The sequence below is a fragment of the Rosa chinensis genome, chromosome 2 (genome assembly GCF_002994745.2).
Source record: "Rosa chinensis cultivar Old Blush chromosome 2, RchiOBHm-V2, whole genome shotgun sequence".
In the NCBI taxonomy this organism is placed as follows: domain Eukaryota; kingdom Viridiplantae; phylum Streptophyta; class Magnoliopsida; order Rosales; family Rosaceae; genus Rosa; species Rosa chinensis.
Window position 1 is genome coordinate 81043376 of NC_037089.1, and position 17601 is coordinate 81060976.

General features: G+C 38.3%; 2 protein-coding genes across 2 annotated transcripts; one reads left to right on the plus strand and one right to left on the minus strand.

Moving 5' to 3' along the window:
• Positions 1 to 3959: 3959 nt before the first annotated feature.
• LOC112188994 (alpha-1,4 glucan phosphorylase L isozyme, chloroplastic/amyloplastic) lies at positions 3960 to 10566 on the minus strand. Its single transcript, XM_024328249.2, has 15 exons — positions 10225 to 10566; positions 9676 to 9908; positions 9487 to 9588; positions 9016 to 9192; positions 8643 to 8918; positions 8022 to 8293; positions 7422 to 7539; positions 6854 to 7336; positions 6602 to 6754; positions 6369 to 6497; positions 5734 to 5970; positions 5368 to 5444; positions 5029 to 5215; positions 4596 to 4796; positions 3960 to 4322 (listed from the first exon to the last, which is right to left on the minus strand). Exons 1-15 carry the CDS (start codon positions 10433 to 10435, stop codon positions 4206 to 4208), a joined length of 2973 nt encoding a protein of 990 aa, XP_024184017.1. The 5' UTR covers positions 10436 to 10566; the 3' UTR covers positions 3960 to 4205.
• Positions 10567 to 12458: 1892 nt separating this feature from the next.
• On the plus strand, positions 12459 to 14395 carry LOC112187965 (BAG family molecular chaperone regulator 8, chloroplastic). The gene is made up of 2 exons (XM_024326947.2): positions 12459 to 13308; positions 13410 to 14395. Exons 1-2 carry the CDS (start codon positions 12700 to 12702, stop codon positions 14163 to 14165), a joined length of 1365 nt encoding a protein of 454 aa, XP_024182715.1. The 5' UTR covers positions 12459 to 12699; the 3' UTR covers positions 14166 to 14395.
• Positions 14396 to 17601: the final 3206 nt, after the last annotated feature.

The window sequence follows — 17601 nt, forward strand, 5'->3', positions numbered from 1 at the left end:
TATAGAAAATAAATATAAATAAAATATAAATTTTAGAGTTAGACCGGGCCGGGCCGTAGAGTTGGGTCGGGCCGGGCCGTAGAGTAGGGTTGGGCATCATTTACATAACCCATACCCTACCCTATTTAAAAAAGGGTTGGGCCGGCCCGCCCTAATGCAAGGGTCGGGTCGGGCCGGGCTTTGGCCCTATGGGCCGGGCGGGCTTAGGGTAGGTTTAGGGCCAAAGGGCCAAATGGTGAGGCCTAATTCAGAGTTCAGATATCATTTTGAAAGTCACCAAAGTGTCCAGACACCGTTGGTGAATTTTTCCCATATTAATAAATAAAAAAGACATTAGTTAAAACCATGGAGAGAGGGTCTCCAAAGTGTCCAGACACCGTTGGTGAATTTTTCCCATATTAATAAATAAAAAAGACATTAGTTAAAACCATGGAGAGAGGGTCTCTCCGCAAGTTTCGGAGGCCCTCTCTCCATTGTTTTAGGTATGTAGGTACCTTATTAGCTTATTAGTAAACTTGAGAAGGAAAAGGAAAAGAAAAAAACAAAATTAACAAAATTCTTATATTTATAGTTTTATTCACGAAAAATAAAAATTGAAAAAAAGCCAATAAACACCCCACGTGTGAAGTGAAGAGGCTAGGATATTTATTATCTAGGAACCTAACAACATAGGTTATGTCTAATAACTACCTTACAGCTATTAGTTTTTACCTACATTTTTATTTACAACAGTTTAAAATTTTTATAATGACCTTTCAAAAATTACACTTATATATTGAGCCAAATTTAATCATTAATTTGTTGGCTCTTTGCACGTTTCATGTTTCACGACTTCTATTTAAAAAATTAAAAATAAAAAAAAAGTTCTTGACCCGAAGCACTAAAGTAGACTAAAATTAACACACTTATTCTAGTAATAAATTTTTATTCTTACTAATCCAATTTAACATGAAATGACAATTTTACCCTCAACATAATTAATAAACTACAAAACTGCCGCTTGCTAATCTCTCTCACTCCAGCACGACCGTCGCCGGCACCTCTTTCTCTCTCTCTCTCTAGCAAGGGCGGATCCAGGAATTCAACCTTGGTGGGGCTTGAATTTCTTAACAAATGAAAAAAAAAAAAATGGCTCTGCACATCAGCAACATCCATGAACTCCATTCAAGTTTACACACAAATTCAGCAAACCCAACCCATAAATCAAATTCACGTTTACACACACAATTCAACAAATCCACAAATTCACGTTTACACAATTTCAGACACCAAAAAACAACCCAGTACCCAGAAGGTCAGAAATCAAAAAGGGTTTAGCTAATTAGCTTTAACAATTTCAATTTGGGTTTTATGAATTGGTTATCAGAATACCTATTTAACATCGGTGATTAAGTATTTCAGTGGACTCACTAATCAAGCCATCAAGGGCCAAAGATAGAGCCAGGGGAGGAGGAGAATAAGAGAAGAGACCTGGAGCAGTAATCGGTGGAGTCACTGATCAAGCCATCAACGCATCGAGGGCCGAAGACGGAGAGGAGGAGAAGAAGAAAAGAAGAAACCTGGAGCTTTAGTTTGTTGGAAATTTTGATTGTGTATTTCAAAATACTTTGTGTAACTCCCAATGCTTTGAAAAACTATTTACTATACATTTATTCTTAAACGTTACTACTTCATTATGTTCATAATATTAGGGCATATTAAGGTTACGGGAGTTACGATATTCCAATAATTATCTTATTAAATTTGCATAATATCTCTAAGCCTTTTCATCTACTATATATACCTATCACTTCTTGGTCTTACACACACAATGAAATTCATTATCTTCTATAGTCCTCTACTTAGCCATTTCTCTAGTGAGTTCATACATATTCTAGAGTGTTCCTTGTTCTTACTCTTTCATAATGCCAAAGGAAAAAATCAAGTATTTCTAGGATCCAAGTTTGTGAGTGTACGCTTACAAGGATTAACGGTTGTTGTACCCTGGAGGGTAGGGTGCCACAAACCTGCTACACAGAGACATTGTCTCCGATGGACGAAATCTACTCTTAAGGGCAGTGTTTACACTCCTCAACCACAAACTCTTTTTGAATGATCTGTCCTCCTAAAGCCTACAAATCCACTAGATAAGTGTTATGATTCTTGGTATTTTAGTCTATTATCACAATGAAATGATCATTGTTATTTGTTATTAATATATTATATTTATGTGATTTTGTAGGAGATGAAATCCGGTGACAAAAATAGCATCCATCGACCAAATTTTCCAACATAGTTTACCGATGGAGCTTGGAGGCCTGGATCTCGAAGTCGAAGAGAAGTAGAAGAAGACGAGAAGAATCAGTGGTGGGGCTTGAGAAAGGGAAAGAGACTTCAAAAAAAAAAAAAAAAAAACACAGATATATAGACTTAATTTTTTTTTTCCGGCCCAAAAATCTCGGTAGGGCTTGAGCCCAACCGAAACATGGCTGGATCCGCCCCTGCAGTCTCTGGCACAACATCGATGGATTCCCACGGCGGCGACGTTTTTGGTATTATATTCCAGGGAAGGTAGAGCCATCGAAAAAATTGATAGCTGAGCCAGTGGATTCGTTTTGGAGCTTTCTTCGATTCCGGTAGCCGAGTCAATCAATCTGAATGCCGACACTACAACGAATCAGAGACGGAAAATCCGGCCTTCTTCCCCGAACTCATCCTTCCATCAACCTTCTTCCCTGTCGTTTTCCAACACCGATGTCGTCGTCGTCTCCGACATCACCAGCGTCATTGAAGATCTCTCTCTCTCTCTCACTCTCTTTTAGTTGCTAATTCCTTTCGTTTTGAAATCTAAGGCTGTGATTGATTGAATAATCTACAGATCAATCAAAAGACATAATATGATGGAAAAGTTTTGAAAATCCCAAATACTTGTTTGGAGCCAGTGTTACTGATGCTAGAAATTTTATTGGTTTTATTGCCCCCAATAAAAAGTTTTGAATTGATGTAGTACGTCATTTTCTTTCTCAATTAAGGTTTTTTTTGTCTAATTTTAGAGAGATTAGTTCCCCTCCCGCCGCCGCCGCCGCCCTCGCCCCCCCCCCCCCCAACACATAAACATTTATTGGGGGCCAATAAACCTCTCCGTCAACCTATGAGATCTCTGAAGACCTATTTGAGGATCTTTGGAGAGGTTTTATAAACTTTTATTACCCCCTCATAAATGGTTATTGGGAGGCAATAAATGTTCATTAGGGAGGTAATATATCTCTCTGGTGACTTGTAAGATCTCTGACGACCTATTTAAGGACCTTCGGGGAGGTTTTCAGAGAAGTCTGGCAGCCAGTGATCGGTGTTCAGATTCAGGCAACCGACAACAGGATTCCGGCGACCGGTGATCGGAATCTGACGACTGGTGGCCGGTAACAGAACTTTAGCAAAGTCTCCAATAGTTTAAAATAAATTTAAAAAAATATTGTCAGCAATTTAGCATTTACTATTTCACATTAAATTATTATAACTCACTATATAATAATGTAATTCAAGATTTTCTTGTGAAATATAATAGATAATTGATGAAACATACATCTCTAAAAGTTTCATTTAAAATTTTCATATTTTTCTTTAAATTTTCATCATTTTTCTTTATTAATTATAGATATCGATATATCCTCCATATTTCCATCGAAAATTCCATTTTCTGAATTATCGATATTTTCTCGATATTTGATATTTTACAAGGAACACTACAACTAGAAAATTTATCCGTGCGCTACACGATATTCTGACTTGTTGAACACAGGAGGACAATATTCTCTGACTCGTTGAACACGGGAGGACTAACCCCGGAGCACACAGGACAATTTAATCAAAAGTATTAACGAGACTGGCTTCTAACTCCTTCGGGGTCATACTATTACTATCCCTTGATTTGGGTTAGAAACAAACAAACAAACAAACAGACAAATAAATAAATTCACAGCTGAGTAATGAATCAAACGATGAATCATTTACTAGATGATTTTTTTCCGGGAAAACCACCCCTTTATTCCAAGCATTTACTTTACATACTAGACTGAGACTGACGGTAGTGGAACAACCAAAAGTTTATTCCGGCATTATTTACCTTTACATGGGAGAGGAAGTAGAGTAGCAACCGAAAATGGGGAGGGTCATCAAAAAAGTTCACAACCATCAGGTAAGACCATCTTCGCTCGCAAAATCTACCTCTACTGTAATTCGACAGGGTTAATGTTCCATATGTCTTTAGCGTATTCGTAGATGGTTCTGTCACTGCTAAACTTGGATGAGCCTGCTGTGTTCAGGATTGACATTCTTGTCCATTTCTGCCATTAACAACAGTCATAAATATCAGGCACAAATTACACAAAACACTGCTTGTAAATCGTGGCCATATAACAATACATGTATGACAATGCCTAGCAAGTCATTTGAAGCCTATTGTTCCCAAAACAAAGTATAGACTAAGGAAACAAAATGATTTAGACTTATTAGAAATCAAGCGAGTAATGCATGCCCGCAAGTGTTAATATGAAGGAAACATGTGTATTAACAGAGGAGCGCATGCATACAGATCAAGGGGGCATAACTTAACTCACCTTTTGGTCCCGATACGCCTCATCAACCTTCTCTTGGCATTCTATGTAACTGGGGAAGTCTTTGCCAACAAGGAAGTAATCAGCACGACCAAATCCTTCATTTCCTTCCAAGGATCCGATCAGGTCATCATAATCGTACAACCCAAAAACACCACTTGTGACAAATTCCTTGACTTCTTCAAAACGGGGGTCTGGAACAAACTGCATTGGGCACAGGTTAAGTTAAGATCTCATTCGACATAAATTAGATAAAAAAAAAAAAATATTATAATCCTTTTTATGCAATCAAAGATAAAGAGAAACTTCTTCAATGTAAACTTGATTCACTGACCAACCAACCAGAATCAGTCATTATGATATTCCAATGCAAAACATTTTCACTAGATCTGTTTTGACAAGAGTAAAACAATTGAAAGAAGCAATCAAGACAAACCTTCCCCTCAGCTCGTTCTTTTCTCAGCCCAGCAATCTCATGAGCTTCAGCACCAAAGAGGAAAAAGTTATCTGCTCCAACCTCTTCTCTTATTTCAACATTGGCTCCATCCAGAGTCCCAATTAGGATGCAGCCATTCATTGCAAACTTCATGTTGCTGGTGCCACTGGCCTCCATCCCAGCAGTGCTGCAAAGAAATAAAAAAAGATATATATATATAAAGGAGACCACATAAGGTAGGATTGCAGTTGTCTAAAAGTTGGATATTACAGTCCACCACATCATAGTGAAATAATTTGGCGCACATAAATGAAACATATTATGAATGAACTGAATTACCTGATGTGCTGTGAGAGCTCACTTGCAGGAATTAATAATTCAGCAACACTGACATTATAATCAGGTACAAAGATAACCTGATATGACATCCAATAGTATAATCTAGTGGATCAGTAATTCAAAGAAACTCGCAGGAAATCATAAACGCTCATGTAAGTCGAAAGAATATGCAAAATCAACTATGTGGTCACTTCTGCTTATAAATTTTTTTTTCCATGCCATAACCATCATAAGGATAATGACTAAAAAATTTGTTGTGAACACAAATAATTACCAAGCTGTTAATCCAGACACTATTAGCACACAAATATTGTTTTGAACTTTAACAAGTTATCAATACCCTATAGTCACAAAAGATATTCATACCTTTAGTAGATCACCTATACTAGGATCATGATTTACAGTCTCCGCGACATCTGTGATAAACTTCACAATTCTCTTGGCTTGTACATACGTTGCAAATGCTTTTCCTCCGAACATACAAACACGTGGAACAAACTTTGCTTTCCTTTGTGAAGCACTCATTTCTTTCATTTTCTTGTACCGGTAAACAATTCCCAAAATATTCATAAGTTGTCTCTTGTATTCATGAATGCGCTTCACCTGAAAACAAGCATTCCAATTGACATCTCTGTTTTTTTTTCTTATTATTATTTGGGTGGGGGGAATAGGAGAAGAAAACTTTGATGCGTGTATGATGGATAATGCAAGGAGAGTTCGACAAGATGATCACAATTGATGCACATTGAAAAACATTACCAAACTATGCACAAGGTTGCCAGGACCTAGAAATGTTTAACAAGCCTCGGTATATTTAAGATACTTTTGAACGATCAATTAGAGCATATCAAGGGCATTAACATGAACTGATAGGATTCTATTACAGTGAATTATTCAGGCACAAATTCTTCTTTTCACCATTATCATGGTAAAATATTATTTAGTACTCCAGGTTCAGGTCCCATCAGTATACCAAATATTTTGAAATATAGGGAAATTACCTGGATATCAAACATTGCATCAGGGTTGACAGAAAATCCTGTTTTTTCTTTAATGAATGATGCAACTTTCAACTTGTTGCTCCTTTTTGCTTGCCTCCATTGAGTTTGGAGATCCTCATCATCCGCAAACTACCATAAAATCAAATAACTCTTTAAGTACATAACTATCACAATGGTACTGGACAAATTATATAAATGCAAAACTCTTACTAGATTGTTCTTGAGACTTTTACCTGTCGTAACTCGGCCAGTTTTTCTGTATTTAAGACCCAGTCTTCTGTGCCAATCCATTTGGTTAGAATATTACTCAAATCTGGATTGCAGAAGCGGATCCATCTTCTTGGTGTCACGCCATTTGTCTTGTTTTGAAACTTCTTAGGCCACAACTGCCACATTCATAGAGTAGAGATCAATAATTTAAAATAAAATAAAATAATATTTCAGCCCCAAAGAGCGTCATTTTTACTAAAATTATGAAGGCTTACTTTATAAAATGAATTGAATACTTCATCCTTTACTATTTCACTATGTATCTCAGCAACACCATTTACTGCATGACCACCTACAACACAAAGGTTTGCCATACGAACTAGCTTAGGTGGTTTTGGGGGTGCCTTTTTCTTTTCCTCTATGGGTTTCTTCTTAGGCTCAATTTCTTCATCAATGGCCCCGACATCCTTTTCCTCTATGGGTTTCTTCTCAGGCTCAATTTCTTCATCAATGGCCCTGACATCCTTTTTTGAGTCTTCAAGTTTTTGCGCAATTTCTTCATCAACGGCCCCGACATCCTTTTTTGAATCTTCAAGTTTTTCAGTGGGAAGAACAACGGAGCTTTCTTTGGGTTTAACAAATAACTTTGCATATGTGGCAGGCAAATCAACATTTTCTAAGATTCTCATCTCCTTCAGTTTCTTTTCTAATAAATCACAATCTTCTGTACCATACTCCGAGACTATGGTGTTAATGAGCTGTACAATATGAAACTGTAAGCAATAGCATATTTAAAAAAACAAAAGGTAGATTCACTAAATTAGGTATATATTCCGGCATTACCTCCTCATCTATCAGTTCTATGATCTCCACATGTCGAGGAAGCAGCTTCTGCATAAGTTCCAAACTCCATTTCTCCAATGCCTCAGGTAGAACAGTATGGTTTGTATATGCAACCGTTCTAGTATAGAGAGTAGCAGGATGTGAGGAAAGAAAGTTACTACAGTTGAGCATGCAAAATTAAATAGGCATCTTCATTCAAGAAACAATATTATATATGGTTATAAAGAATCAACTAACTGCTTTAACATTCATTTGATAAGATGGAAAACGAGGTGGTTTGGACCAATTATAGCATATGAAGAAACCAAATTCCGGACTACCTTGTGTAGGACCAATAGGCAAGTGGATAGGCTAGGTGTAAACAGATAATCAGGCATGCATGCATGTAATGTATGTAACAAATTAACCACCCAATAAAAGCAAGGAAGAAGGTTCTCTACATTACTAATGAGTATGAGCCGCTTGCTTGTATTATTGTGTTCCAACTATTCTCACAGTAAATTTAAAAGTCCTCTAAGTTTCCCCTTTGTTAACTATATCTACTATAGTATTCCTATACAATCACCAATAAATGACCATAAAACAGCCAACAGGTGTCACCTTTGAGTAATATTCCAGGCCTCCTTCCATGTCAAACCCTTCAAATCCATTAAAATCCTAATCAGCTCAGGAATGCAGAGAGTTGGATGAGTGTCATTCATCTGCACTGCAACCTTCTCGGGGAACTCTTCCCAGTTTAGGTTTGTTCCGGATCTTCTCTCAAAACGTGCAACAATATCTTGGAGAGAAGCTGAACATAAAGTATATTGTTGCTTCAGACGAAGTGTCTTTCCCTCCAGTGAGTCATCGCCAGGATAAAGTACATAGCAAATCTGATAAGCATTTGACAAACTTAAATTTTACCAACTGAACTATATGTGGTAAAATTGCAACCAAACAAGGAAAATTTGACCATGCAACTACTGGTAGTAGGAAAATCCAAAATAGGTAGAGATTGACACATGGAAGTTGGAACATAAACACACACAATCTATACGTGTTCAATAGTAGGAAGAATGCAGTAAATGTCTCCCCCCTTCCCCCCTCTCCACCTGAAATTTATATAACCTAAACTCTGGATTTGCTAATTCAATGGACACCTTTGGTTGGTTGATAAATTTGCGAATAAAAAAAGCGAAAGGAAAAGAAGAAAACAAAAAGAAACACATACGATGTACAAACCTTTTCGGCATTTGCTAAAGCTTCACATGCTTTTGTGTGCTCCCCAGAATTAAAAGAATATAAATCAAAATCCTCTGACGGAGCTTTGGTTGACCAAAGCCGCAAGTTGATAGTCGTTTTTGTTTTGTATCCTGGTATTGGAACATCATAAGCAACAGCCTCAATATCTTCTCCTCCAATCCAATGCCGTTTTCCGTCTGATCCAGTAGCAACATTGCCGTAGAATTTTACATGATAAGAAACATCATTCCTCACAATCTCCCAGGGATTTCCCAGCTACAAGAGCCAGCAACAAATAGAAATTTAATGATTTCATAAGCTTTTACAGACTGAAACAATTGAAATGAAGGTGACAAACAGAAATTACGCACACCTCAAGCCAATCCTCAGCTACTTCTTCTTGACCGTCTTTGGTAATTCGCTGTTTAAATAACCCATACTTGTACCTAAGTCCATAACCCCATGCTGGGTAGTTCAAAGTTGCCAAAGAATCCAAGAAGCATGAGGCAAGCCGACCAAGACCCCCATTCCCGAGGGCAGCATCTGGCTCCTACAATTAATTAACCAAGTTGGCTAAATCAACTCACAGAAACAGAGCATCTGGACACACACACACACAAACACAGGTATATATATATATATATATATATATATAGAGAGAGAGAGAGAGAGATTTATGCAAAGTTATAAAGCCTCTTGTTAAAGCTTAAGCATTCCTTTTTACTCATTGGAATTGCAATTTAATGAGCAAGTAGAAGTACAAGGTCACTAATTTGTGCAAAGTTGACATATACATAGTCCAAGTAAATTTTAATGAAAAGGTGAAGACTAGCTGGACTGGCACCTGGTCAGCCACAGTTTCTAATTTGTGTCCAAGCTTGCTTAAAGCCTCTGCATATGCGCCTGCTAGCTCCAAATTACCAACTGCATTTAACAGCGCTCTACCCTACAAAACAAAACAATATGACATAAGATGTCTTTCAAGCTACAGATGTTTACTTGCAGGAGGCAAAGCTAGAGGTTCATCACAAACCTGTAGAAATTCCATTGACAAATAATATGCCTGCTTTACATGCAACTTTTCATAATATTCATTCGTTGCATTCCAGTTAACAATGAGCGCATCACGGACACTTTGTGCAGTTGCAAAGTAGGCCTTTGGAAGCTCAAATTTCTCCGGAGAAAACGACGGTGTGAACTCAGCATGGTATTTGATACTTGAAGCGACGGATACAGCATCAGGTGTGAATGAGCTGCCTGTATTTTCTAAGTAGCCAAAAAAAAAGTGCACAAATTTAGCACAAAACTATAAATTGAAATCACTACACTAAATCACATATCTTCTAATCAGAATTCAAACATAAACAAATTTTTACACGGATGATCTTGAGGTTTCGATCACCTATCAAATTCGCATCAACCAATCCCCCAAAACTCCTCAAAATCATAGTTAGATTTGAACTGAAAAGTCAATTCTCATCATACTAACAACACATTTTCATCAGAGTCCAATTTCGACACTAAACAACTGCAAAAAGAACGCAACCGCATTTCAAAATCAAAGCACGAAGACGATCATTACCTTGTGCGACGTCCGGATCCTTTATGACGTTGGTGACCAGAACCGACCTCCGGTGGCGGCTCCGATGAGTCCTCGGATTCAAATTCAACGTCCTCGCCAGCAACAACCGCGAACTGAAGCTCCTCCTGGAGCCGAAATCGATCAGTTTCGACTGCGATTTGTAGTGCAAAGACTCCATTGCTCCACTACAAGAGAATTGAGAAACCGCCATTGCTGTGAGACCGAGTCAGAGTCACTGAGTGCACTCGGTTCCGAGTTGTGAATGTGATGGCGGGGGAAGATAGTAGTAGCGAGTGAGAGTAGAGATCCCTCTCTAGCTTATATATATAGTCTTATCTCTCTCTGCTCACGACTCACGAGCACTCACTGAATCTCATTTGAGTGTGATCCGTGGTGGGCTCCACTTTCACCTTCTAGTTTGTAAGCTTGTGTGATTTAGAGTGAGAGATTTGATTAGCGATCGATATTGCGTTAACATGATACTGTGATACTCTGCTGGCTGGTCCAGGGTAAAGGGCGGGTTTGTGATTGGGTGGCGTGCCATGATTTGTTGCTTACGATAAGTTGACCTTTTGACCGGTGCAAGGAAGCGAGGTGGAGCGGTGGATCTGACCGGTGTTCACGGATCAAGTGGCTACAATTTGAGCTGATTTTCCGGGGGAAAAGTTTCTATTTTGGTGTTGTGTGAGGTGCAGGAATGGGAGTGTTCATAGCTACGATGGATTTCGACCGTCCACGAGTAGGTATGTAATTTGATGGGTCATGAACCGTTGGTGTAGCTTTCAATCAATTAAATGTACAATGAAGAGTATATATATATGGATCAAGTGATGACAACCGTTGGTGTGCAATGACCAATCTGAATTGTTTCAGTTTGAAAATTTTAGATATTTTTCAAGTAAGAAGTAATTATGGTTTCACTATCTATCTTTATTCTTGTTTTGAACGAGTTGAATGACCAGAGTATTTGAGGAGCCGTTGAATAATTAAAGTATTCGAGTCACTAACTGATCGATCATTCTAGCGAAACTCTGGATTCATCTTTATTCTTATTTCTTCGAACGAGTTGAATGACCTGATTACTAGTATATTCAAGATTCGATTAAATGATTTAGAGTAATTGAGTCATTTAACTAATCATCTACCAAACTTTGAATTCATCTTTAATTCTTTATTAGCTTTACCATTCACATTTTTTTCATTTTTCCATATCAAATGAAGATTTGAATTGCATATGAGTATGACAGAAATAACTAATAAGGATTAAAAGAAAAATCGGTGGAGTACTATACGCCCAAGTCCTTCTTCTTTATCACATGGTACCAAAGATGACAAAAACTCAAAAAGAATAAGGGTGCGGCTATTGTCACCTTACCATTTTCTTTATTCACCCTACTTATTCATTACACCCTACAATTTAATTTTAATTATTAAATTTACTTATTTAACTCATTTATCTTTCCAAGAATATCCTTATATGACATATCCAATTAGAAAATAAATATTTTTAACTAAAATCTCTCATTTAATTTATACTCATAAAAAATTTAAAATTTATTAAAGTTTCATAATAAAATCATAATCTGATTTACTCCCTTTTAAATTTTTTCTTTCAATTTCAATGTTTTTTTATATCAGGAATTTCAATGTTCTCTATTTCAATCTATGTAAAAAGATTAGTAAATTTACAATTATGATTAATGAAGAAGAGATTGATTTTTTTCTTCGTGTTTTAAATTTTTACTTTCAGTGTTCACGAAGAAATAGCGAAGATTTTGATGAAGTTAAAGGTAGTGGTTTTGTGGATTAAATAACGAATTAACGATGAGAAGACAACAAAAAAACAAAAAAATAGTAATAAATTCAAATTTGGGTTGAGAATATAAAGATTAATGTTATCCAATGAGAAATTAAGTAGTCTTTGTATTTAATTAATTATTTATATATTTATTTTTTCTTACATATTTGAATTTTAGAAAATTAATATATTTATTAGTCATTTTACATTTGGATAATATAATTTTTTAATAATTTAAGTGTTTGTAAGTCAAACTAATAAAATAGTAAAATAGCAACAGCCGCATCCAAAAGAATAATAAATCGGTTCACGCCCATGTTACCCAAGATAACAATCTATATGATCCAGTTGGACCCAAATCATCAAAATGATAGCAGCCATCAATGGTTATCCTAAACCTTCCTCACTCCCATAGATTTCAAATCCATTCACCACACAAAGACCAAGTCCATCCATTTTCCGATCAAAGTCAGAACTTGTTTGGAAAATAATCTCTGTCGGACCCATGGACATGTGACCCTCCGTCACTGTCTCAGAGAGAAAAAGAATAAAGTCAAAAACTTTACTCTTCATAGGATCATCCAATAACAAAATCCATTTAGTTGGGTCCATTGTTGCTATCAAAATCCCCAAACCCTACACCATAACCCAAACACTTCACCTCCCAAAAGTTCCCAATGGCCTCTCACTACCACCACCCTCACCCTCACCCTCACCCTCACCACCACCAAAACCACCCTCCCACCACCACTTGCTGCTGCACCACCTCCTTCTCCTCCTGCCACTGCACCCAATCCCACCACCCCTACCCTCCACCACACCCACATCAACCATCCCCAGACCCACTTCTCCAAGCCATTGCCTCTCAACTCCTCATTTCTAGTCCCCCAGATCCCTACCTCCATCCCCACCAAAACCCTCACAAAACCCACAAATCCCAACACCCAAAACACCGTTTCCACATTCAAGAACAGCAAGAACAACAACTTCACTCTCTTCTTTCCAGAATCGAAGCCCTAGAAGCTTCTCTACACCACCACTCTACCAATCGCGCTCGGTCTTCGGATTCTTACTCTCTCAGAGACTATGCTGCTCGGGTTATTCAGACCCATTTCCGGGCCTTCCTTGTTCGCCGATCAAGGACTCTCAGGCAGCTCAAAGACCTCGCCTTTATCAAGTCCTCTTTCGCCTCTCTCAAGTCTTCGGTTTCGAACCAGACCCACGTCGATTTTCACTCCGTTTCTCAGAAAGCACTCGCTTTGCTTACCAAGCTCGACTCTATTCAGGTAAAATGTTGATGGGTATTTACCATTTTTATTATCTTTGGTAAAGTTGGACTCTTTTTCTTTGTTGGTCTTAAAGATTTTTGCTTCTGTATCTTGTATAGTGTGGTGATTCGATTGTTAGAGATGGGAAGAGGTCTATAAGTAGAAATTTAATTCAGTTCTTAGAGTTTATCGAAGGGGTTGTTGTGAAAAGGCAGGCGATTTGCTTGAAACCAGTGAAGAATGTGAGGTCTGTTCAAAATGTGAACAAGTCTAGGGGTTTGGGTAACAAATGTGGAGGTTTGGGGAGGGATCAGAGGGAGATGATTGGGAAATTGAGGGAGAGGATTGAGAAGATTCGTGGGTTTGCTAGAGTTTCGGAGAATGATGAGGAGGATGTGGAGTTGGAAGGATTTCAACATGTCAGTGATGATGATGATGATGAAGAAAGTGTAGGTCAATATCGGAATGGGGCAGCGGTGAATAGGCATGGGTTTCAACCTAAAGTGAAGAAGAGTGTGAGCTTTGCAGAGGATGGGAATGTGTTTAGGGTCTTTAGCAACAGCGATGAGGCTACATCAAGTGGGGATGGGAGTGATTCCAGTGATGATCACGGAGAGCGTGTTGAGAACTGTAGTGAAGTTGAGGATGTTAAGGGCTTTGCTCAGGAGACTGAGGATGATGATGAGGCGCACTTAGAAAATGGCGGATCACCGCAGACCAGTGATGCAGAAAGAAACCCTAGAGCCAGAATGACTCAGAGAAGAGGCCATGGTCAGGGTCAGAATGAGCATTTGTTGTTCTCTCCTCCTTTGCCTGTGAAGATGGATTCTAAAGATGTGGTGAAAATAAACAAGGGTGTAAAGATTGTGACATGAAGGTTGTAACCTGAGTTCATTTAGGTTCTACAAAGTTTTGTGGCTATTGGGATCCTTTCTGTTCCACTTGTGTCATTCTAACCATTTAGAAATTACCGTCAAATAGGTTTGTAGTGTGTGTTTTACCCTGCCTCTTTGCTGTTGGGGGGTTTACCAAAATCTATTGTGTAACTTTCCGCCGAAGATTGTAATGTTTATTGAATGAGTTTAAGTTTTTTTTGTTCCTCTGTCTCCTTGTTCTTCATTTTTGCAATGTCCACTTAATCCCCAAGAATCACTCCATTCTTTTAACAAAGTAGTGATTTGTTGTCATTTCTAAACATTTCTCAGTATGCATCTGCAGCTCCTCTTTTTAATTTTTTTTTTTGGGGGAGGGGGGAGGGGGGGGGGGGAACTAAGTGGATGCAGATGCCAAAATATGAAAATATGTAGAAACACCATATGCTGGTGTCGCCAGACTGCTCTATCTACCTTGTGGCACCATATGCCAGTAAACAATTCATATATGATAATGACACTGACCATGGTAATATAACAAAGGAGGCACCAGTCAAATTCTTATTTGCTGTCATCCGGTTGATAATGATATTCCTAATTAGTTAGCATCCAGAATTTACAAAAGAGGATCAATGTACCAAGGATGCTAGTGATGTAGTACTTGAGATTGATACCGTTCATTATAATGAAGCTTGATGCAGTTGAAATACTAGTGCAACTCTCCTTTCTGTTCTGTGTCAGCAATCAGCATGTCCTAGAAAGGTAATGTTAATCATAGACAGCCCTAACTCGTCTTGGCCTTTCATGTTTTGGGTAATCAAAGGTAAACAAAGCACCAATAACCCATCTCTTGCAGAGATAAGGTAAAGATATGTATAGAAAATAAAGAAAGGTAGAAATAGAAGAAAAGGTGCTGAAATAGTACCAACAATTACTTCAAGACAAGACGGACAAATCCAGGTTAACAATCTTTAAGATTTCTTTATTTATCAGTAAGAAATAAAGAAAAAGAACCTCGAACTTGAACGAACGTCCTCTTATTATCTTATATCTTCCTACAGTTGGAGCATTAGCTCTGCTTGATGATCTATATACATGTCCCATTTTCTTCGGCATTTTGCTTTTGGCATGCCACTTGCAATATCGATGGCTTGACTGGGGAAAAACTAGTTGCACTGCTCTACTTATGGCTGGATCATAATCAGTTATGATTAAACCTGGTTGTCGTCCAGACATTGCCTCAAGCCTGTCATGAAGGGCCAAATGAACGTGGATTCAGTCTCATCTGCTAGCAATGCACAGCCAAACAAAACGGATTGCTTGTGATGATTTGCACCAGTAAAAGGTGCAAATGGCATTTTATACTGATTCACTTGATAAATACTATCAAAGGCTACAACATCAGAGAAACAGTTGTAAGCAATTCTTTGATCAGTACTCAACCCAAAAAAACAGTACTCAACCTATCTTCTTCATAATAAAATGCAAGATCACTAGCTTGCATAATCTTTAAAAAGTGCTCAACCGGCCTCTTCCAATATAATTCGCATTACTCTGTACAGCAAAGGCCATTTTCCCAAATCTGCTACAATCACTCAAGACATTCATGGGAGCATCTAAAGACATCCCAGGAGAACTAAAGGAGTTGCTCGAACTCTGATTAGGATCACATTCCTGCTTATGTGACGTAAGAAAATGCCGCATTGCAGGAGTCACCAACTCATGATTATGGCTCTTCTCTAGTTTAGCTACATACCATCTCCCACTGGCGGACGCACGTTGGGACGAGTGGGGGCTGCTGCCCCCAGTGGATTTTTTTCATTTGCTCAGCAGCTTCATATATATATGTTATGTTGATTGGTTTTGCCCCCAGAAGAAGAGGAATATGCTGCCTTGCCCCCAGTGGAAGTGTAATATGCTGCCTCACAGCTAATTAATGCAGGTGAAGGCGATTCTGAAGAAGCCGAATTCGGAATCGTGTGCTGGAGGTGGAGTTCTTCTTCAGTTGGTGGAGAGAAGCCTCTCTCTCAAAACACTCTTGGAAACTGAGCTTGAAGGAACCCATCTAGGCTGCCATTCTTGAATGTTGAAGTGCTATGTATCTCTCTTGTTTTCATGGGATGTGGAGTCTTTGATTTGGATTTTGGATCTAAAGCACAAGGTAAGTGCTACTGATTAAAGGATCTGGATTTTCTTGTCTGGTTTTGTTAGGAAACAAATTACTGCGGGGAAATGGTGTGGGATAAGAGTATGAGTTTATGGGTTTTGCTGAGTTGGTTTGTGGAAATGGTGTGGTTTAGGATTCTAATCTTCAAATTGTCAATTCCAATCAAGAGTTTAATCTTCAATTTTGGGCCTAGCTCTTCAAGACCATTGAATTACAAGGTGGTGGCGGAGGCGGTAGGTACTGGGTAGAGAAAAAAGATTTATGCAGAAAGAAAAAAAAGAAGTTAAAAAAAATAATTAAAAAATTTAAAGGGTGGTGTGAGGGCTATAATAGTAATTTTAAGGGTGGTCAAACAATTTGCCACGTCGCTGGTTAACGGAACATTTAGAGGGAAACTTGACAAATTGGACCTATCGAGTGGAAATTGAGAGGTCAAAGAGTTTTTGGATGAAATTAAAATGGCAGGGACTGAAATGATGTTAGAGAAAAAGTACAAGAACTAAACAGATGTTAACCCTTGAAAATATTATCAATATCAAAAGACTGAAAAATTATGTTTAATTTTATATTTGTTTGTTCAACCTTTTTTTTTGCCCCCACTCACAAAAATTTCTGCGTCCGCCACTGCCATCTCCCATTCTCACGTTTCCTAACAGTCATCAGCGCCTTGAAACCTTCCCTAGTGATGGCCCTAGGCCCCTAGCACGCCTCGTTTTTGCACCATCACTAGAATCATTCTTAGCACGTCTCTCTCTGCAAAACCCCTCTTTGGAACAACAAAACTCTCTAGATATAATCGAATTATCCTTCTTCGAACGATAATAAGAATTCACTCGAATACTAAATCCAATGTGTTTAGCATATGCATTATAGAAATTCCTCGCATCATCTTCGGAATCAAACTCCATGTCCAATGTGGGCTCTATAATCCCACCATTATCGCCACCTGCCATATACTGCACCAAATCAATATCCCCATTATCCTCTTTGACATCATCCAACACCACCCGAACTTCGACGTCCTCTACAACACAATGTTCATAGCCTTCGTCTTCCAACGAAACATAAGAGTCCACTACTTTAGCTTCACTGGAAACCTCTACCTCCATGACATAGTGTTCAGTCCACACTTGCATTGCAAACAGAATTATAGGGTACCTGATGTAGGACGAGAATGGACCCAGTTTAGCCGAGAAACCATAAAAGTAAAGAAGCGGTGTAGAATCAAGAAGAGTGATTGGAAAATAGGTAACTTGCACGTAATCAGGTTAC

What these genes read in the sequence shown, in the direction of transcription:
- LOC112187965 (XM_024326947.2), top strand. Translation starts at nt 12,700, where the DNA reads ATGGCCTCTCACTACCACCACCCTCACCCTCACCCTCACCCTCACCAC. An exon ending in CCAAGCTCGACTCTATTCAG is followed by an intron (nt 13,309 to 13,409) that starts GTAAAATGTTGA and finishes TATCTTGTATAG; the next exon opens with TGTGGTGATTCGATTGTTAG.
- LOC112188994 (XM_024328249.2), bottom strand. Translation starts at nt 10,435, where the DNA reads ATGGCGGTTTCTCAATTCTCTTGTAGTGGAGCAATGGAGTCTTTGCAC. An exon ending in GGATCCGGACGTCGCACAAG is followed by an intron (nt 9,909 to 10,224) that starts GTAATGATCGTC and finishes TTGGCTACTTAG; the next exon opens with AAAATACAGGCAGCTCATTC. An exon ending in TATTCAATTCATTTTATAAA is followed by an intron (nt 6,755 to 6,853) that starts GTAAGCCTTCAT and finishes TGAATGTGGCAG; the next exon opens with TTGTGGCCTAAGAAGTTTCA.